General features: G+C 42.0%; 1 protein-coding gene across 1 annotated transcript in view; it reads left to right on the forward strand.

Annotated features, from left to right (window-relative positions):
• Phlpp1 (PH domain and leucine rich repeat protein phosphatase 1) overlaps window positions 1-22,665 on the forward strand; it is a 198,795-nt gene that overhangs the window by 89,832 nt on the left and 86,298 nt on the right. The window contains exons 2-3 of the mRNA XM_028883381.2: window positions 2,985-3,181; window positions 9,354-9,479. Coding sequence (XP_028739214.1) covers window positions 2,985-3,181; window positions 9,354-9,479 — 323 coding nt within the window. The remainder of the gene's footprint in view (window positions 1-2,984; window positions 3,182-9,353; window positions 9,480-22,665) is intronic.

The following is a 22,665-nucleotide window of genomic DNA, read 5'->3' on the forward strand; positions in this document are numbered from 1 at the left end:
CTCTGTTTCAGCTTGGAATGTTTGCTTTCAGAGCACACCCTCCTGAGTTGTGAGAATGTCTGGAGCTTGCAGCGGGTGAATGTTACATTTCTAAAGCCCAATCTATACCCATTGGCTCAGCTTTAAACGGGCAAGCATCAACTTCTTTTGTGTTAACAGTATTTGTTAGAGCACTGGGCCTTTGGAAGACTGGTGATAGTTAAATGCTTCTGATGTCTGAGAATGAGGGAGTCTGACACAAAGGAGGGTGTGCCAGTGTGACTGCCCACGAGTGTATTGCCTCATTCACCTCCTTGTTCCCCAGAGTGCAGCTGGTGCACAAGCAGTTCCGAGGGTGTGTCTGACCTGGAACACCCAGGCAGACAAGGAGCTAGAGGACAAAATGCACTCAGAGCAACGTGGGGTAGGAGTGGGAATCTGATTCAGAGTGGGATCTTCAGGGTTTTCCAAGAACAAACCTGGCTTGCCCTTGTGCTCCATGACTATGTGGAACTCTTGGGCATTTTCCTAACCAGAGACTAAACAGCCAGTCTCTGTTGCTGTGTCTGTCCTCTTAAAGGTTCCTTCTGGTGATTCGCTGTGGGGCTTTCTGGAGGAGATATTTTGATTTGGCAAATTGAAAGACTCTTATGTTCCTTGGTTTTTAATTTTGTTCCCCCCACTTAATCTCTATTATAGTTATTTGCAAATCTGAATAAATGTGATAGGTTATAAATGTCCTTGAAGCTTCTCTGATGTGGTTAAACAAAATATCCGCTTCTTTGTATTCACACACGTGTGCAGAGGTGTGGGTATGTTTAGATCACATACATGTGTGGAGGTGTGGGTGTGTTTAGATCAGATCTTTTGTTGGAGAATGTTACTTTATTTTACAGTCAAGAAAACTGGGTTTTGGAATTCAGTTGCAGTGTATTGGTTTAATTTTTTTTTTTCATTTTTTTCTTGGAATCTCGTCTGTTCCCTATTGTCTCCTCTATTGAAGAGAATCTGTTAGATGCGGAAAGACTCATGTGGTAGCTGTTATTAGTTGTCAGCTTGACATGCTTGGGAGAGGGAACCAAAATTGAGGAATTGTCTCCATGAGCTTGGTCTAGAGCATGTCTGTGAGGCATTTTCTTGGCTGCTGACTGATGTAGGAGGGGCCTGCTCACTGTGGCCTGGTGGTCCTGGGCTGTACAAGAATGCACACTCAACCCAGTAGCCACAGAGCAAGCTAGTAAGCAGTGTTCCTCTATGGCCTCTGCACCAGCTCCTTCCTCAAGGTTCCTTCCTTGAGCCCCTGCCCTGGCTTCCCTCAGCAATGGATGTTACTTGTAAGCTGAAATAAACTCTTTCCCCTCAAGTTACTTTTGGTGTTTATCACAGCAAGAAGAAGTAGACTAAGACACCTGGCATCTTCCTTTCTTGGTATAAATGAGCATGGGCAGAATGGGTCAGTGACAGTGGTCTGTTGCTGACAGTCCTTGATAGGTTCTCTGTGTTGTGAACAGTCTCCTGGCATCCTCTTTGCTTGTAGGAAGGTCGGTACTGGTGGACAGCAGCAGAGACCCCTTCCTGTGGCAAGCTTGAGCACGATAGTTAGTGGCTGGGCACCTGGCTCACATAGCTGTACCGTCACATTTCATCCTTGCCCGCCAGCATAAAATCGAACTTTTATAAAGTCATTTTATAAAACATTTGGTATGCTCGAAGAGGAAGCAAATGAGAACATGCTAGTCTTATTAGAAAATAACATCTCAGCCAAGTATATTTATTGGGTGGGTTCCACACTCTGAATTCTCTTGAAGTGTGTTTTAAGTGTGGTTGGCTCTTGTTGTTCCATGTTTGATCAACTCTTGGCTTCTTTCTTGCTGTTTTTCTTTAAAGTCTCGTTATTTATTGTATGTGTGTTGCCATGGTGTGTGTATGCATGAAGGTCAGAGGACAGCTTTTGGGGATTTAGTTCTCTCCTTCCACCATGATCCTAGGGATCAAGCTCGGGTCATCAGGCTTGTGTCATTGGGTGGCAAGCACCTTTACTCCATGAGCCACATTGCTGGCCTGCCAACTATTTGTTAATTTTTAATAATATAATATCTCTTGAGCTGTTTTTTCTCCTAGTCCTCGGTGGCTAGACTTCCAGATAAGTCGTTCTCCTGTGGGTCCTGTTGCAGAACACCTGTCTGCTTCTTTTGGATCTAGCCAGCATCTGACTTTGGGTTGATGTTGAACATCTGTCTGCTTCTTTCGGATCTAGCCAGCATCTGACTTTGGGTTGATGCTTCTGTCGTCCCTTCAGTGTCTCATTAAAGCACAGCAGAGCTTCTTCTGTGTTGACAGGCCTTGCCTGAGCGCAGTGTTACTGGTCCATTCCTCCCTTCAGAGCAGTAACTCCTGAAGTCTTTCTCACTGTCTCAGTCACAGTGCTACTCTCTGCCACTGCCCATCCCTGCACATCACACACAGCCTTGGCGGCACTCCGCCTTCACCTTGTTGTATGCTCCCATCAGAACAATAATTTTCATTTCTACTTTTTAGTAAATATACATTGAATAAGTGTGCAGATAAAACAGGTAGTTAATCCCAGTAAGACTGATTACTTTCATTAAATGGGTGATGCTGAATGTTATTTTGTCTTGGTCTGTAATCTTTTCTTCTTAGTTTACTAATGACTAGCTACACATAAAAATCTTGAATTCATCTCTTATTAAATATAAAATAAATAATAAGAAAATCAGTGATAAGAAAGGGCCTAAAACAGCCTTTTCCTTGGGATTTAAGAAAAAGGCTGTGTTTCACCTGCTACTAAAATACACATGAGGAATAATTGTGCTTGTTCTGGTTTCCATAAATCCACATGACTGTTGGCTGTATGTTCTTTTAGTTATTAGTTAGTCCCCTCCCCCATAACCATTGTTTCCTAATTGATCTAGTATATAGCTGATGGAGGAAATAGCTTATTTTTAAAGAGTAACATGTAACATGTTTGCTTGTGTTTATTTCAGGAAAACCTCACAGCACTGGGAGCTCCGAGCGGATTCAGCTCTCAGGAATGTACAATGTCCGAAAAGGCAAAATGCAATTGCCAGTGAACCGATGGACAAGACGCCAGGTTATCCTGTGTGGGACCTGCTTGATAGTGTCATCTGTGAAAGACAGCTTGAGCGGAAAGATGCATGTTTTGCCACTGATTGGTGGGAAAGTAAGTGTTAAGCAAGAATGCTGAAATATAGTAAGGACCTTCCAGCCATTTCTGTAATAAAAGGGGGATGGATTTGACTTGTCTGAACTACTTCCTGATGTGTTCCACTGGTGGGCAGTGTTGGTTCCTGGAGCTGTGAAAATAACAATGCCATTGGATCAGGAGGGAAAGTGGATCAGCAGAATGCCGTTTTATTTTAGAGTGCATGTGATAAGTTCATTGTAAGTAGGCATCCTTTGCTTTGTTAAGCACATAGCTCATAGTACCGGACACCATTACTAAGTCAGATTGTAGGAATACTTGTGTGCTCATGGAGGTTACATGGAGGTTTAGGATCTCCTACTGCTGAAGTCTTACCAGACTTCCGTTACCTTCTGTGTATTTGTGTTCAGGGACTTAGTGGGTTAGCATCTTTAGTTTATTCCTATGGCTGGCCGTACATTCTGAGCTGGAATTGTCACACGCTTGACAGGTGTTTCTCACATTACCTGTTGCTTTCCTTTGGACATGTTAACTACTTTTTGCCCATTGCTTATAAAATAGAACCAGTTTTCTTGGGGAATTATTAAATTTTCTGCTGGTTTACATACGAGCCAGTATTAAATTCTCTGTTGCGGGGGGGGGGGGGTAGCATCACTATAATCACATGTCAGTGTGTGCTGATTTTAAAATGTTATAATTTGTTAAAGGTTCTGATTTAGATGAGAAATGGTTTGTTGGAATTGGGGACATAAGAAACAAGTATTTTTGTCTGTCTGTCTGTCTATCTATCTATCTATCTATCTATCTATCTATCTATCTATCTATCTATTTCTCCTGGATGGGAAAGGAGGTAGATTTAGGTGGAGAATGCAATTAGAAGAAAAAATAAGAAGCCAGTTTTTGTGAAAATACAAACTTAAAAATATTGACAAATGTCTGATATGTTCTAGGAGTCAGAATTGAAGGTAAGGCCAGATCTGCATGGTGATGAGTGGTTTTGATGTTGTGCAGTTCTGTAGTTGAGTCTGCCCTTGTGAATGCCCTGTGCTGGCTGCTCTCCCCTCCCTGGCAAACACCAGCCCTAGGAGGGCTGATACTCAAGCCTTTCCACAATACGTTTCAGTGAGACTGAAAGGTAGACTTAGATCTCGTCACTCTTGCATTTTGAAACCACCGCTTGTTAACCTTTGAGCATTAAGAGTTGTTGAGTGAAACTATGTATGTAGTCAAGGATGACCGTGAACTCCTGATACTCCTGCCTGGGATTACAGGTGTGGGGTTCCAGGTGTGGGATTACAGGTGTGGGGTTCCAGGCGTGTGGGGTTCCAGGTATGTGGGATTCCAGGTATGTGTGATTACAGGTGTGGGGTTCCAGGTGTGTGGGGTTCTAGGTAAGTGATTACAGGTGTGGGGTTCCAGGTGTGTCCCACCACACCTAGTTGCAGTTTCATATGGTATTGGAAATTGAACCCAGGCTTGACATATGCTAGGCAAGTTCTCTACCAAGCAAGCACATCCACGGCCCACTGAGTGCAATTTATTATTGCATGTTTTGCCTTTTCATGGATTAATGAAAATTTTGTCATTTATGTTGTCATCATAGATGATTATTTTAAAATGCAAACATATTTAATGTTTGATTTAGGCCTAAAGTCTGTCTCTCTATGATGCTGAGTGGTTGCATAGGCAAATGTGATATGATTTATTGCTTCTCTTTTGTGGGGGAAGGCACTTTGTTCTCTTTGTTCGGTACTAAGAAGTGGGGAGTCACCATCTGTACTGCTGAACATCTTATGATTCCGTATCAGGAGATGAAGGGTGGACACATCACCATCTGCATTAGAGCTGTGAGTGGGACACAGAAATCGAGAGCACTGGGGGAGGTTAATGAAAGGGCGACGTTTTGTAGGGGGAAGAAAGAATTTCATAGTCAAAGAGGTAACAATAATAGAAGGGTGAGAAATCTTTTGACATGTAAGTGGGAACAAGATTATTCTACTCAGAGAGGCAGAAAAGCACGTGGAATGTTCAGGTAAGGTCAGAAAATCCAGCTATAATTAGATTGCCATTCAGAGGCCCGTCCTGTTTCCCAGGCTTGTTATTGGACAGACTTCTACGATTGAGTGAATTGAAAGTTAATAGCTTCCGCTTTTTACAAGCAGATCTTGTCAAACCTGCTTTGCACTGTCTTTAAAATAATGGAGCTTGTTGAAAACCAAGTCTTTTAAAACCTGTTGACCCAGTTAGGAGAAAATAATTCACTTTTTGTAATTTGAGCTTCATTAGTGTTTGTCTATTTCTTTTTGTCACTCTGTTTTAGTTGGTAAAGGAAAAGCAGATTAAGTGCAAAAGCCTTTCCCTTCCTCTTTAATTTATATGTGGAAGGGCTAGAGGTGCAGTGAGGGCAGATGGGCATAGTCCAGGGGTGGTTGCTCTCAGTTCTGTTTTCCATGTCACCAGGCCATGACCAGTTTACAATTTTCAAATAACAAGAGGCTTCATTGTTCAAGAAAGCCCTCTTGGACCAGTGAGTTGTCTCTGTGGGGAGTGGCGGTTGTTGCCAGGCCGTATGACTTGAGTTCGATCCCCGGGTCCCACATGGTGCAGTGACAGACTGATTTACAAGTTGTCCTCTGACCTTCATATGCACCTTGGCCATTGTGCGTGCGCGCACATATATCAGGTTGGTAGGTAGATGGCAGAAGCAGATGGCAAAACATAAGTCAGCGCAACACCCAGTAGACACTACTGGAGTATCCTGATTAAGAGGGGTGGACATTCTTTAAGATAGAGGCTTTTCATTGAATGGATTTCAGGTTTATATAGTTTTCATTTTTAATGATCTAGTCTGTAAATATTCCACGATTACTGTTGTTTTTAAAGTAATTTTTCTACTTATGAACATTTAGGTTGCTTCCAGGTTTTTGTTGTTAACAGTGTTGTTGACATAATCTTAGAGTGATATTCTTTCTGGCAAATACATTTTTTAAGACAGAAATTCTTATTTACAACAGAATTTCTATGCCCAGGGACATTTGGTATTATGTGGAAATGTTTCTGATGTTCAAAAGAGTGAGCAGGCAGCGCGTCCTTGAGCCTGTATTGACGTTGGTGTATCTCTCTGTCGACCGTTCTTCCTTTAGAAGCCCACGCCTGGGCTCTATGAGTGTATCTGGGTTTCTTCTTAGTACCCATTTGTTCACTCCATGTTTAAACCTGTATTAAAACATTTTTATTAAACTCCAACTCTGCTTCATAAACTATCTACTTCTAAAATTCCTTTCAGCATTGAAGCTGTGAATCCCAGTTTGGCCTGAATCAAGGTCCTAGAAAATCTAAGGGAAGTTCTCAGACTGATGAAGGTGATGATGGGGAGCTGTCTCTCCTGCCTCTGCCCCCTAGAACACTGTCAGGACAATGGGTCATCAATTGACAATATTTTCTGTGACAAAGTGACAGGAACATAGGCGGAGCACAAAAGCACCCAGAAAGAAAACAACAACAAAAAACTTCAAAGTTAGTGTTACCATGGTAACACAACTACCAAACCTTGATGCCTTACAGTAGTAATTTCTCCTTTGTATCACATGTCCACTATGAGTTGGTGGATTTTGGAGTGATTTCTCTTTCTGCACACTCTATAGGGACCCTGCATGATACTCCTTTCTTCTGTTGTTTAATATTGGTGACCTGTGGCAAAGGAAGAAGTACCTGTAGTGTTATTTACTGGTTCTTGTCTATTCAAAGAGTTATTTTTATTTGTGTGTCTGTGAGTGTCTGCATGTCTGAAAGTAGGTGAGAAGAGGTTGTCGAGTGTCCTTTAAATCATTCTCTTGCCTGCTCCTCTTCCTGAACCTCATGGCTAAACTGGAAGCCAGCAGTTCCAGTAGTCTTCCTGTTCCTGCCCACATTGGAGCTGTGGTTGTAGGTATTTGTAAGAAATGCCTGGTGGCTGTTTAATGCTCTTTCTAGCCCCACTCTTGTGTATTTAGATCTGAAATAGTGACCCATGCCACTCTGGTCAGCAGCTCATAGCCAGAATTATTTATATTGACTTGACTTTTGTAAGGGATCTGGGAAGTGCTAAGAAGTAGGTGGAGTATTTGGTGAATACCAGTATCCTTGCTGCCGAAGCATTAAAAGGCTAGCAAGGATTTCCAGAGTAAAACACCCACACAACAGGTCAGACACGTCCTGAACACTGAAGAGCTCAATCCAGTGATCTCCTGGAAATACACTGTTTTTTTTTTTTTGTTGTTGTTGATTTGTTTTTTTGAGACAGGGTTTCTCTGTGCAGCTTTGTGCTTTTCCTGGATCTTGCTCTGTAGCCCAGGCTGGCCTCAAACTCACAGAGATCCGCCTACCTCTGCCTCCCGAGTGCTAGGATTAAAGGCGTGCGCCACCACCGCCCGGCCTTGAAATACACTGTTCTTGAGTGTATCAGCACCAGAAAACATTATTGGCCTCTAGAAGGTAAGCACATTTACATTACAGGATGATACCCAATCTGCTTGCCAAGATGCAATTTTACACTCAATCTAAAGTAAATGATTGCTTTTTTATATTTTTACCATGACTTTATTAATGTACGATGTGTGTGTGTATACACATGTGAGTGCATGTGGGTGCCATGGAGGGCTCAGATCAAATTCAGGTTGTTGGGCTGGGCACCAGGTGCCTTTACCTGTTGAGCCCCCTCACCATCCTTTTATATTTAAGATTTATTTTCTTTTTAATTACGTGTTTGTGTTGTGAGTATGTACACGTAAGTACAGGTGCCTGTGGAGGCCAGGAGAGGAAGTCAGATCCCCTAGAGCTGGATTACAGGCTGTTCAGCTCTCCTCTGAAAGAGCACAGCCTCCTCCTCACCACTGACCCGTCCCTTCAGCTCCAGTTTCTGCTCTTGTTATTATTGTCATTTAACGTAGAGTTCGGTTTCCGGCTTTAAGTTTTCTAGCTAATAAGTTCCATGCTAAGCAAATTTTCTACTTTTCTAAATATTAAAAGATGTTAATTTCCCTTTGTCTTTTCTTGATTTTACCCCACAGATTTTCACATGTATTTGTTTAGTTTTTAGGTTATAATTGTTTAAAACCTGCAATGTTTAGAAGTATGTAGTTGAAAAGTGTGTCATGTATGGGACTGGGTTCGTACCTGTGATAGAACACTCGCCTCGCAGACATAGCCTATGGCAGTTCTCAGCACCGAAAGAGTGTGCTGTTCATCTTCTAAACACACCCAGCTTTTAAACTGATTTTCATTCGTGGTTCTGATTCGGTTACATGTTGAACAGTGTCACTGCACAGTGTCATCATAAAATCCTTTCATACATTCTCTGTGAGTTGATCCTTTTTGTCAAGAAAATGATAGGAGTTTGTATAACATGTTTTGTTTAAACTTTTTCTCTTTGTGAATAATTTACTGTGAATGGGAGTTTATTATTTTAATTCTAAGAGGAAGAAGCCCAGTCTTGTAAAGATACCTGTGTAAGGAATAAGAAAGGAAGGGTCTGTACCGCTTTTCAACAGGAAGAAGGGAATTTCACTTTGGTGGTGAATTCTAATGAAGATAAAAATCCTCCTTTCTTGATTTCTTTGTAACTGAAGTTGTTGTTGGGACACAAGGATGTGGCTGTAAGTAGAAAGAGGCACACAGCGTGGAGAGATGTAGGTCTCGTGGTCCCAGTGTGCGCTGGCTCACAGCGGGGAGAGATACAGGTCTTGTGGTCCCAGTGTGCGCTGGCTCACAGAGGGGAGGGATGCAGGTCTCGTGGTCCCAGTGTGCGCTGGCTCACAGTGGGGAGGGATGCAGGTCTCGTGGTCCCAGTGTGCGCTGGCTCACAGTGGGGAGAGATGTAGGTCTCATGGTCCCAGTGTGCGCTGGCTCACAGCGGGGAGGGATGCAGGTCTCGTGGTCCCAGTGTGCGCTGGCTCACAGTGGGGAGAGATGTAGGTCTCGTGGTCCCAGTGTGCGCTGGCTCACAGTGGGGAGAGATGCAGGTCTCGTGGTCCCAGTATGCGCTGACTCACAGCGGGGAGAGATGCAGGTCTCGTGGTCCCAATGTGCGCTGGCTCACAGTGGGGAGAGATGCTGGTCTCGTGGTCCCAGTGTGCGCTGGCTCACAGTGGGGAGGGATGCAGGTCTCGTGGTCCCAGTGTGCGCTGGCTCACGGTTCTTCCTCTTCCCACAGGTGGAAGAGGTGAAGAAGCACCAGCACTGCTTAGCCCTCAGCTCCTCGGGGCCCCAAAGCCAGACGTACTACATCTGCTTTGACACGTTCACGGAGTACTTACGGTGGCTGCGGCAAGTCTCCAAGGTAAGCAGTGCCTACACTGGCCTGCCCGGGCTGTGTGCCGCACTTAGCCCAAAACAGCTTTCTACACTTTGTTTTTCTCTCTTGGATATACTAATGATTAGCAAGTTTTAGTGTTTAAAAAGCTAAATATGGGTGAAAATGAGCACACACACACACACACACACACACACACACACACACACACACACCCAATAATTTTGTTTAGCATTACTGGCTTTGTCTCTTAGCCCCTAAACATAGCACTAAAAAAAAAAAAAAAAATTAGGGTGTCTTTCTTCCTTCCTTTCTTTTTTTTTTAGAATTTCATTTCAGTATTATCTAATTGTCTAATTGGACTTCAAGTCCACTCGTTGGGAGGGATTTCTTGCCTGGTACTGTAAACCTAGACCTAGCTAGCTATCTGTGGCCAAAGAGGTCATGGATCCTAGAGAGAACATACTACTGCTCTTTTTATAAACCAATATAATCTGTAACTATTTTAAATACTTACCCTCCAACCCACAGATAAGTGCACCTCCCACCCCTCATCAAATAAATTGATTTTGCAGTAGGTGGAGGTTGTTACAGAGATCTCTGACTAGTCACAATACAGAGAATAAGTGACTGTGAAATGTGTCGACAGTGCCGCCCCTGTACCTAAGGCTGAAGTGCAGGCGGGGTGAGCAAGGGCCGCAGGACCAGGACATCTGCTGAGACAGTGCCTTCTACGGGTGACACAGGAACTGCGCCCATCAAAATCTCAAGAGCAGGGTCGCTTAAGTAAGACCTGCATATGAAGTAAGCCTTTGCGGTTTTTGTGTGGGGGCTGGAAAGACAGCTCAGGGGTTGGTCAAGAGTACTTGCTGTTCTCCATAGAACCAGGGATCAGTTCTCATCCCCAACATGATAGCTAACAATCACCTGTAGCTCCGGTTCTAGGAGAGCTTCCGCCCTCTTCTGGCCTCTGAGGGCAATGCATGCATTCTCATGGTGCATAAGACATGCGTGTAGGCAAAACACCCAAAACCATCCTTAAAAAAAATGAGTAAAAAGTTTTTGTTTTGATAGCCTGACCAGAGTTTCTCCTCCCTGCTCTCCCTGTGCCTTCACCCCCTCCCCGTCCCCCCATCCAGTCCTCTTCCAGTGTTTCTCTTAAGAAAAGAGAGGACCTCCCATGGATATCAGCCGGCCGTGGTATATCAAGCTGCAGTGAGATTAGGCACTCCTTTGCTTTTAACCCAGTAGGAGGGAAGGACCACCAAAACAGATAACAGAGCGAGCCACAGACCGCCCCTGCTCCCACTGTTAGGAGTCCCACGCGAAGACCAGGCCACACAACTCTTCACATATGCAGAGGGCCTAGGTCAGTGGCACACAGGCTCCCTGGTTGTCAATTCCATCTCTGTGAGCCCAGGTTAGTTGATTCTGTGGGTTTTCTTGTGGCTGCTGATTTTTCCATTAATTTTTTTTTTATTTGTAAGATCTTAGTAAACCTTAAATTCAGTCAGTTACTGTTACAGATAAATTACATGAGGTTGAGAATATTTTAGTGACTAGCCTAGGATAGGATAAATATGAAACCATAGAACATGCTAGAGAGTTTACAAGCTTCCATCTACTGATTACTTTTTCCTGCAAACCACCTAATCCTGTCTTCTCCCTTTTTCTTTATTCTGCCTTATTGAGTAATTTCATTCTCTTTATCTTATTGTGGGCATTTTATCTCCCCTATTCCTTTGTGTGCTCTGTGTGTGTGTATTTGGCCCATGAAATACTGCACTGGCATATTTTTTCAGGATAATGTGTGTGTTCGTCCCATGAAATCCTGCACCTGTGTATTAAACTAGAGTAACATTATAAATAAGATAAGTAAGTGCTCATTTTTCAGATACTTTGTAAGTAGGCGTTTTTGCATCTTATCGTGAAGTGATGGGCTAGATTGCTGTACTAAGTGCCTTGGTTTTGGGTGTGTGTTTTAAATGATGGTCTCTGGGGTGCAGGAACGTTACCACAGAATTCACTGTCATGTTTTTAAATTATAATCCAATTTGTTACCCAAGTGCACTATGATTCATACTGCTGCGTGATGGAGCTATTTGTAAAGCGAATACAAGAGTGACTGTAGAAACAGTTAATGGAGACATTTCCGAGGCTTTCCACGGTACTCCCTCATTTGGATGACTGACAAGTTGCTGTTCTCTGATGAGGGCTGGTTCTTAGAATCTTTTGCTTCTCTCTCTTTCAGAAAGCTTTGGCGGGTTTTGGTTGATGGTATTTAGAAGATTCTCCTAACCTAAGGCAATGTATGTGCTAAGTGCACAGAGCAGCACTCTGCAGGGGGAGTAGGGGAGATGGCCCTCCCCCTTAGTCTCACGTGTGGAGTGACTGTGATGTAAAGGGAGACACATACATTTGTCTGGTTGTTTTAAAACTCATCTTGTGCTTGCAGCCATTAGGAGACAAGGATTACATAATATTCTTTTGTATTTAAGTAGTTTTGAATATGTGTTCACAATTAAGTGACACTGTGTGGTTTCAAGACAGTAAATAAGTTGATGTCATCCTTTATTCAGAATAAAATGCCAGCATGCTATCAGTGGGAAGTTATTTCTTCTGTATTGAAATAATGATCTTAAATATAAGCCTTTTCTTTAATTACTTTGACATGATTTTATATTTACAGAAATATTGTAAAGAATACAGCTCCCATATGCCCTTTGTTCTGTTTCCTGTGCATGTAGTCATGGTGTATTCGTTAGAACAAGGAGACCGACCTTATTATTAGCATATCATTCTGGACTGTCCTCAAGACTAGATGTTCTGTAGTTGCTTCTCTGTTCCCTTTCTAATCCAAGGTACCACAGTTCGCTTGGTCACTATGCTCTTTTCTCCTCTGCTGCAGAGTAGCCTTTTCAGTCTATTTTCCATGACTGACAGTTTTCAGGGTATGGTTGAGTTGTAGAATGTCTTATATGGAAGTACTTTTGATCTTAGAATCCAAATTTAGAGTAATGCATATTCGGCCAGATGTGAGCTGCTTACATTAAAAACAATTGAGATACAAATTCCTAAGTAGTGATAATGGTGTAGACAAGAGTATATGTAAGCGGCCAAGTAAACTACAGCAGATTATTTTAATTGAAACAGTTATAACAAAAAGATTAATAGTCTTGTGTGTTGAACACCATACAGTTTGTAAGTTACAATTCTAACTCTGTCAAGCATTTACTCAATACCTTCTGCTGGTCAGGTCTGTGATTATGCGGCGAGAATAGAGCAAAGGAAAGTCCAACCCCTATCAGATGGCAGGATTTATTCCACAAATAAATAGGAAAGGAAGAAAGAAAGGAATAACTCAGGATAGCTCCTTGGTTAAACACACCACTGGGTTTGATTCACTGCACCACATAGCAACCCACAGCTCACTGTAACTCCAGTTCTGATGCCCTCCCAAGGTCTCCTTGGGCACCAGGCAAGCACATAATGTACATATATACATGTAGGCAAAACACCCATACACATAAAATACATAATAAATAAAGTTGACAAATTTGAAAATATGTAAAAGAAGTTATCAGGTTCTCATAATGTATTAAACAGGGTGCTAGGACAGAATGTTGGGAAAAAGAGACGTTTAAATAAAACATCATGGAAGAAGAGTGTGATGGTTTGAAGATCTGATGGGACAAGCTTTCCAGAAAGAGGGTGAAGACAGGTGAAGGCCCTAAGCCTATAAAAAATGGAGTCGTAAATAAGGAAGGGAAGTCACAAAATTTCCTAGTGAGATCTGAGCTTGCTTTACCCAACAGAGTTGCATTAGAGGATTGCTTGACCACGTACGTGGTTACCAGGTGTTTGGAAGGGTCTGCACTTGGCTGTGTGGTATCTCTTCTGGTTTATGTGAAATGTGTGTGTGATGGACTTACACTGGCAATGTCAGTATATGTATGTCTGCGGATAGTGGATGACTAAACAAATGTTAATTTTATGACTGTCATTTCTGTCATTATCAAGTGATCAGGCAGTCATTTAAAGATTTATTTATATTATTTCCAGCAAATAAGAGAGCACAGGTTTTGTTTATCCAAGTGAGGTTTTTATGATGCTCTCAATCATAGGAGCTGTTTTGGGAAAGTTGAGAAGAACAGGGGGTCTGGGAAAGGCTTAGTGCAAACATTAGAAACACTGTCTTTCCTTTCTACAATCTTAAACGCCAGATATCTACCTGAGAAACTGTCAGACTGCCCAGGAGGATGCAGATAAGCTGTAGGACACCTGGCCTGTGTGCTCCAGGTCAGGACTCTCCAGCACTGCAAATACCTATTTCATCTTATTTTATCATTTAATTTTAGAAATATAGTAGTAATAAAAAAAATGATCTATAATAAGCTGTTACAGAAGAAATGAGTGAAGGAACCTCTCATTTGGGTAGAATTTCTATATAATGAGACTCTGACCACTCCTGGTTAAATTGCTGTGTTGGGAATAATCATATGATTCTCTCTTTAACTCCAAATGTAGGGAGAGTAGGCCAGGGCTGCAAACAGAGGGTAGAGTGTACGTGGCCTCTACTCTTCATTTTGGTCGTCATCTACATTCCTTACATGTAGTATTAGGAAGCTAGACACTTTAGTCATATTCAAAGTCACTATGAAAACCTCTTTTCCTCTTCTTTATATTGAGAGAACATAGTTTTCATTTTGAAAAGGATTTTTAAGAGAAAGCAACATAAAGAAAAAATCTGATTCAGATTTCAATGTTCTTTTTTCCCCTACCCTAGTTATAATGAAAAGACACAATTAACCAAATTCCAATATTTTTAAATCAACACAAACTAGATAAGTACTTTGCAAAGGAAGTTCTTCATTTTCAGTGCATGTGTTTGGCTTGTAGCTTGTAGAGAAGTGTTTTTGTTGTCAGCTGGTTTGTGTATTGGGCGTGTGTTAGTGAAGAATCCTTTGGGACGATTACAATATTGGTCTTGAAGTCATCTCTAAAATATGAACATGCAGCATACTTTAAAAATTCAGTAAACAAAATGTTGTATGTGATGTAAAAGGGAGGGGTGTTATTTATGCAGCATCCAGACACATGTCTAGCATGTTTTCATTGTGGTAGGAGGGGCAGCCTGCTTTCAGATGTTCACATTTGTAGTCCCATTTTTAGAGCATGCTCTCTTTAGGCATACTGATTGATTCTGTGACTTGTTTTCAAAGTTAGTCTTTCATGTGAATCTGTAGCCTTAATTGTATGTTACTTTATAAGTTATAATCATTTCTATAGTATCATACTATAAATCAGTTTGTGTCATGGAAGGTTAAAAGTAGATTTGGGTCACTGTTTTAGCACTGTGTATGTGCCCTTAACATTTTGTTTTGTTTTTTGAGGTGCAGGTATGTGCATGTGCACAAGTGAGCGTGTGTGTGTGTGTGTGTGTGTGTGTGTGTGTGTGTGTGTGAGAGAGAGAGAGAGAGAGAGAGAGAGAGAGAGAGAGAGAGAGAGAGAGAGAGAGATTGGATGGTAGTGGTGGTAGTGGTGGTGGTGTCTCACTATGTAGCCTAGGCTGACTTGGTACCTGCTATGTAGCTATAGGCGAATCTTTAAATTATGGCAGTTTTCTTGCCTCTGCCTCGAAATGCTGGGATTGCAGGCATGAGGCACTCTAGTTTTTTTGTTTTTAACTTTAATTACAGAAATGTCAAATATTCTGAAGTAGAAACAATATATTTTAACACTAACATATCTGTAACCCACCTGCCTTGACATTCATGGCCACACTGTTTAAACTGTGTGCCTCCTCTCTGTGCATATCTACAGTACAGTGTAGGGCTGTGTGTGTGTGTAACTCTATACAGTGAGAAATATCTTACAGATACAAGCATAAAACCACTACTTCCCTCATATTTAGCAAATATTTCAGATAAGAATTCTTAAAAATGTTTATCTATAGTTATGAGTGTTTTGCTTGCATATGTATACATGTGCATCATCTTGATACTTGGTGGTACCTATAGAATCCTGAAGAGGGCATTTAAGTAGAGCTGGGAACTGAACCCTGGTCCTCTGCAAGAGCTCCGAGTGTTTTTAACCACTGAGCCGTCTCTGCAGCCCTGTTTGAGATCATTGTGATTGCTCTTACAAGTGGGTTTAGAAGATTAATGAGGCAAAGTGAATGTTTCCAAGTATTGATTAGCTAAAGGAAGTTGGAAATGACTTAACTACTTGTCACTAGCTTACTTACTTTGAACAATAAAATGACTGAATTGAAAGCACTGATTTTAGCTTGAATAACTCTGACCTCAAAAGACAAGAAACATCTCAGGCTTTCCATCCCCCACCCCCACCTCACACCAACTTTAGAATATTTGCACATGCATAGAGAGCTATCCTCAGGGAAGAGACCCTAAGTTTGACTTTGGAGTTGATTTGTTTTATATACTGTGCTTACAGAGAATGAAGATAATTTGGTACAGTATAGTTACTGAATCTTTATTTTGTCTGCTGCCTGTCACATGAGGTCATGCAGGATAGTTCTACTTGTCACTCAAAATTTTTGGGTCACTTCACATTTTAGAATTTCAGATTGATAATGTTCAACCTACACTGTTTCTAATAATAGCCCCCTTTGTTTTCTGTAGGGAAAGGAAAAGATACATCATGGTCTCTTCAGGGGACCTTGGTGACCTAAAACTAGCCTGGTTTCCTTGGTTAAAGCATGGTGATTATCAGCCCAGGTTTTCATCAGGGCCGCTTAGCTTGTCTGTGGGTCTCTCTGTGCTCGTGTAGCCAGTGTATTGGCAGTTGCAGGCAGACTATGCATGTCACTACTGCCACTGCTCCTGCTGCGTAACTCTCCGTAGAACTGTAGTATTTTAAATCTTGGGCACTGATTTGAAAAGGAAGTCATTACTGTGAAGGGCAGGGGCAGATTTCATGCTGAATTAAAGATTACGTGAAATGATGACTAAGTGACACCCTTTAAATAAAAATGAGCTGTATGGTGAGCCACAATTGAACTTTCAGTTTCATGTGCTTGAAAATGTTCTGAGGTCCAGATTTGACTCAAAGAGAGTCAAGCCACGGGTGTGTAATAGGATTGAGATGGATCCACGTCATTAGTGGTAGTTGCAGGAGACACTTTAGTGTGATTTAGTCATCTTTAATGCATACTAATGCAGTCTAAAGAGTCTTCTGCTTTTAGCCTCTCCTGTCCCTGATACTTTAGGGATCTTCTTCAGTTTGTTATACTGGATCTCTAGTGCTAAGTAAGAAGAATTCTTAGAATCATTCTTCTGAAGAGCCCAGGAATTTTCTGGAAACTCATTCACACTTTACCCCCATTCTTTAAATAAGGGAGGGTATTTTGACCAAGGGCAGCCCACCAAGTTTGTAGAATCAGAAGTGGAGCTAAGGGTTTGCTGACATAGCTTATCTTAAAAAAAAATTGCTTTTGTACCAATTCTGTAGTGTTAATTGAGATATAAGGGAGATTAGATGTGATCTATTGGGGCATAGGAAGATTAATAAGGGCAGGAGCAAACTACATCTTGAAGGCTGTTTTTGTATCTTTTCTCTGTGATAAAACACTATGAACAAAGCAAATTATAGAAAGGAAGCATTTAATCTGACTTATGGTTTCAGGGGCTTAGAGTCCATGATAGTGGAGCAAAGGGACAGCTGATAGTTCACGTCTAGATTGCCACTCGTGAGGCAGAGAAAGACACAATCTGGGAATGGTATGATTCTTTGGAAACCTCAAAGCCAGCCCCCAGTGACTCACCTCCTCCAAAAAAGCTATACTTCCTAATCCTTCCTAAATGCTATGGTCCTAGAGTTTTCGCACAGAAGACCACCATCCATGTATGCAATCAACAAGAGCGTTTATTATCTGGAGAGTAAGAGTTCTAGCATGCTAGGGCCACACATCTGACACAAAGGCAAGATGGCGACCATGAGGGAAGCTTTGTAGGCTCCTGTTATACACAGCTAAAGGAATTCTAGAAGCAGTTAGGTCATCCTATCTATGATTGACTAAGCAAGTGGAAGTTACATTAGTATATCTCTGATTGGCTAAGGTTTGCCAGGGCTGACTAGGGCTTCAACTCTTCAATCTTTGGGCATATTTGTACAATTTTGGGCAAGTCCAGATGTGACCTAGAAGGAAAGGGCTGTAGGACTTGTCCTTGAGACATTGTGGGGCTGACTATAGGCCTTGTTTGTATTCTGTCCCTTGGCCCTTAATGTAATTTGTTGATAAATGGCCTTTTGTTGGGAGGGACACCTGTTTGCCTCTCTCAGAACTGAAACCTAAATTCAGTTGTAAAAATTGGAGAGTTTAATCCCTTCACTAAACAGTTCCATCTACTGGGGACCAAGTATTCAAATATATGAGTCCATGGGGCTCATTATTCCCATTCAAACTATCATATTCCACTTCCTGGCCCCCATTGACTTGTAGCCATATCCTGATGCAAAAATGCATTTGATTCAATACAATTTAAAAAATCCAAAGTCTCTTTTGAGACTCAGGGCTTTTAAATGTAACTCTGTGTAAAATCAAAATAAAAAAGCAAATTCCATAGTTCCAACCGACAATGGCACAGACTATACATACCATTCCAAAAGCAAGGAAAGGAGGCATAGTGAAGAAATACTATACCAAAGCAAAATTGAAACCTATCAGGACAAACTCCAAACCCTGTAATTCCATGTCTTGATATCAAAGGGATTTGATGGCCCCACACTTCCATCTTTGCTGTCTGCACCATACTTCTCTCTCTTGGACAAGTTCCCTTGTGTGTATGTGGCTCTTTGTGGCAGATTTCCCACAGCTCTGGGGTCTCCAACATTTTGGGGTCTCTAACACAATCCAGACTTCACTTTCATAGCTTCATGCCATGGCTTCCCAGAATCAGCCATTTGCTACCCCTGCCTAAAGGAGAGGTGGGAAAGCTCGGGGGAAGAAAGAGCAAGCACATCTTTCCCTCTCTGTGTTCAGGAGCTGTACTCCAGCTCCCAGTGAGTGCGAGGACCTCTGTAACTGGAGACCCCCTAGCATGATTAGAGGTTGTATATAATAATACTTCAAAACTATGGAGATTCTGCCTATATAGTATTATGTTTTATAAAAATACATTCTAAGTCTCAAGGAGACAATTTAAAGCTACATTTTAAAGTCACAGCATGTTATTTTAGTATTGGTGAGGTTCCTTGTAAGGTAGTTGCCAAGAAGACAATATTAATTGTAATTCTTCAAAGTAATTGTTCTCATATTTGAGAGTTTCTTAGCAAATATTTTTGGACTTTGAATACTAGCCATATCAAATAGTGCTAAATTCACAGACATAGAATATAAGATTTAAAAAAAAATGACCTTGTAGACTTATTGATTCACACCTCCCCCAACTGTAGATGTAATTCTAAACAGTCTTATTAAATAAAAAACAGAGCCAAATGCAGAGTTAAAAGCCCAGATCAGAGCAGTAGCCAAGAACTAAGACCACCTTGTCTTACCACTCACTGCCGTCCTTCCCCTGAGAGAGATCTTCTTCCTGTGTCCTGTCTTTTTATTGCCTTTCTGTTGTGCCTTCTCATTGGCTCTAAACCCAACCACATGACTTCCTCATCACTGCCCGTCTATACAGACCTCCAGGTTATGGTTTGTACCTTCCCAAAGCATTGGTGGGTGGGAGTAGATCAGTTAAAGTTAAGAATCATTACCAAAATCTAGTGAATGTCCCTGAGACAGTCCTTTTAGCTAGGGCCATAGCGTCCTAAACTACTAAGGCCAGAGCAGTTAATGACTCATGCCAGTTTACAGCAATCTTAGTTTATAGGTAGAATTCTTTGTGCTCTTTCAGCTGCTTTGGCCAAAGCTTTCAGTCATTCTGCTTAAATTTGAGCATACTATGCACATAAAAAGGCGAGATGTGACTTCCCTAAACTACAGAGGGTACCAAACATCACATGAATGTTGCCGTGACCTTTCCTTGCCTGAGGAAGATGATTATCCACCGAACAGCTGTCAGCATGATGAGAGTTAACAATCCTATTACAGGAAGGTGATGATAGTTGGAAAGCATAGCAGATACAGGTTAAGGCTAGGACAGGTATTCTGGGTTAGAAATTAACTCAGCTAGACTCAGCAGAAAGATTTCTTGGACTGAGAGTCCTAAGAGTAGGGAACGACACAATTTAAGAGTGTGTCAAGCAGAGCAGCATGTTAGAGAATATTTGGATGTCTATTGAGTAAAGCAAAATTTTATGATTCTTACTTTTTTTTATGGTTTTTCGAGACAGGGTTTCTCTGTGTAGCTTTGTGCCTTTCCTGGGACTCACTTGGTAGCCCAGGCTGGCCTCGAACTCACAGAGATCCACCTGGCTCTGCCTCCCGAGTGCTGGGATTAAAGGCGTGCGCCACCACCGCCCGGCCTGATTCTTACTTTTTTAGCCCCATAATGGTTAGGTGAAACATTTGGAGGACTAAATACACTTTTCCTATCAGATATGTTTACAAGACATTTGGAAAAGATGACAATCCAAATAAGTGGTTAGAATTCATATTTATATTAATATATATTGTAGGGTTTGTTCATTCTGACCCTAATCAGCCTGCCTGCCTGCCTGCCTGCCTGCCTCCCTCCCTCCTCCCCTCCCCCTCCCGCCCTCCCTCCCTTTCGTGTGTGTGTGCGTGTGTGTGTGTGTGTGTGTGTGTGTGTGTGTGTTTATGTCTGTGTCTGTGGTAATGTAGAGACCAGATGTATAGTATTCTCTGGAGACAGAGTTACAGGTAGCTGTGAGTTGTCATATATGGGTGCAGGAATTGAACTTGGGTCCCCTGCAGGAATAGCAAAAAATCTTAACCACTGAGCCATCTCTCAGTCCTGGTCTTAATTTTTTTTTTTTTTTGATCAATGTAGATTAGAAGTAATCTCCTAAACTGTTGTTATCTTGAATTGATTTAAAATTTGGATCTATTCACATATTGAATTTTCTGAGACACATTATTTGTCTAACTACCTGAAGAAATGGGTTATGGACTCGGGCTAGTTGTCAGTCCTACTGAGTCTTTCTATAGCTTTACAAATGAGAAGGGCGTTGGTCAGGTATGCATTGGGTGGTCCACGGCAGTGATGAGGTAGCTGATGGATAGATACAGGAAGTGACTGTGCAAAGCCACATCACTATAAAACAGTTGGGTCACTTGCACACATTGGTCTTGAGCCCTACCTAGTGTTGTGGCTTGTAGCCTGCTGGTGTAATACATGTACCGTAGCTTCTGTCAGTGGGAGGTTTACATTTTAGTTGTGAGATCCTTGAGAAGTCCCCTTCATAAGGAGGATTTTAGGCATTTTCCACATAGGCTAGTTTCTTTCACTTTCCATATTTTTTATAACTTTTTAAATACTTTTTCTGCATTCTTTCTCAGGTTTGATTCCAGGTTACTCGATTATTCACTAGGGAATCACTATCGATCAGTTGAACAAGTGGTTTGGCATTGGAGTGAGCAGAGCTGTGATGTCAGGGAATGAAATGATGGTTTCATTGGACTTCTCCCTTTCTGTGGGGTCTGTTTTCTCCACAGATGGTCTCTTCTGCTTCTCTGGAGGAGCCTGCACAGCCTCCTGATTCTTCTTTACACCTAAGCTTAAGTTCCTTCTAGGGACTGCTTTTCTGTGTTCTAGTCATGCTACCATTTTCTTGGCAGTTAGAGAAATGTTCCTCCTTCCTCCCTGGTTTCCTGGTAATTTCTGAACAGTGGTCCTTGCCCTGACATGGTGGATAAGGTTAATAGTGCAGGCTCCAGTTTACACCCTGGGCCAGTATAGCTGTGGCGTGGAGCTCAGTTTGACCCAGCTTAACCTTGAACTTTAAGATAGGGGTTGAGTCTTCACTATATTTTGTTGAAGATTAAACTCAATATTATATCTTGAGCTCTCACAGGAATAACTGTCATAAGGACAACACTTCCTTTCTGTAACAATAAATTACAACTACTGAGAGAGGATGCTCTGAAGTGTACCCAGGTGGCTTTCTTATTAATAATTTGTGTGTGTGTGTGTGTGTGTGTGTGTGTTTAGACTTGGGGAAGGATCTGAGTTTAGTAGCGGCTTTGTGGGTAGACCACAGCTTCTTTGGATGTCCAGCTTTTCTTGTTTGGGTATCAGGCAGGCCTTCTAGAAAGAGTGCTTTTCTCTTGGATGAGATGTACCTTGATTGGTCTGGGTGGATGTACTGACTTCTTTTGTTTTGGTTCTAGGATGTAGGTCTGGTCAAAGGAGAAGCTTATGGTAGCCTTTGTGGTCTCATTGGCTGCTCACTGCCCCATGGCTGTTACACATTGGATTCACATTCTTACATTCTCACTGTAGATGTTCCTGTTTCCACTGTGGTTCCCATGAGACCACGCTGTCTGATTTTTATCCTGTTAATGTACCTACTTCCTCCTGCTTCCAGCAGGAACAGCTTGTAGTTCAAAATGAGGAACGGAGCAAGGACAACTTGACGTTTAATCTTTTTCTTCTTGTCCAAAGGGAGCAGTGTTAGGCTTCTGTTAAAACAGAACGTGTTTCTTTCAAAGCTTCAAGGGAAGAGTGTACTAGATAGGCTACAGGTAAACTGGTGAAGGTAGTGGAAGGAATTGTGAGGTGGCCATTGACCCTCCTTTCCACATGGCATCCTGAGGTCAGAGAGCATGCTCAGTGCTCACTTCAGTGAAGGAGATAAAGCAGGCCTTGCCTTTATAAGCATACAGTCTAGAGACATAGGAACCCAGGAAGCTACATAGGTTTGTTGGTGATCATGTCACACTTCTCAGAACTGTTTGAAGTTTTCTGTTTTGCTTGCACTAAAAGCCAGAGTTCTTACAGTGGTCTAAAGTACTCCATAAGATCTGCCCGTGGCCTCACCTCTTTGTGGTCTGAACTCAGTCATTAACTCTCCCTGTGTTAGCGTGTGCTGAGAAACACTCTTGGCTTTTGGCTTCTTCCCATTGCCTTCCTACTGTTTGCACGCCCTTTGCAGGAAGGCTTGTTACCCTGGTCAGTGGTGCTGAGGATCCAACATAGGGCTTTCTGCATGCTGGGTGTGGACTCACCACCAAGGCCCCTCCTTTTTTCTTTTTGGTTTTTAAGATAAGACATTGCTAACTTGCTCAAGGTATCCTTGAACTGGATCTGTATCCTAGACAGGTCTATGGCTACTGATC

The sequence above is a fragment of the Peromyscus leucopus genome, chromosome 15, assembly GCF_004664715.2.
Source record: "Peromyscus leucopus breed LL Stock chromosome 15, UCI_PerLeu_2.1, whole genome shotgun sequence".
Lineage (NCBI taxonomy): Eukaryota > Metazoa > Chordata > Mammalia > Rodentia > Cricetidae > Peromyscus > Peromyscus leucopus.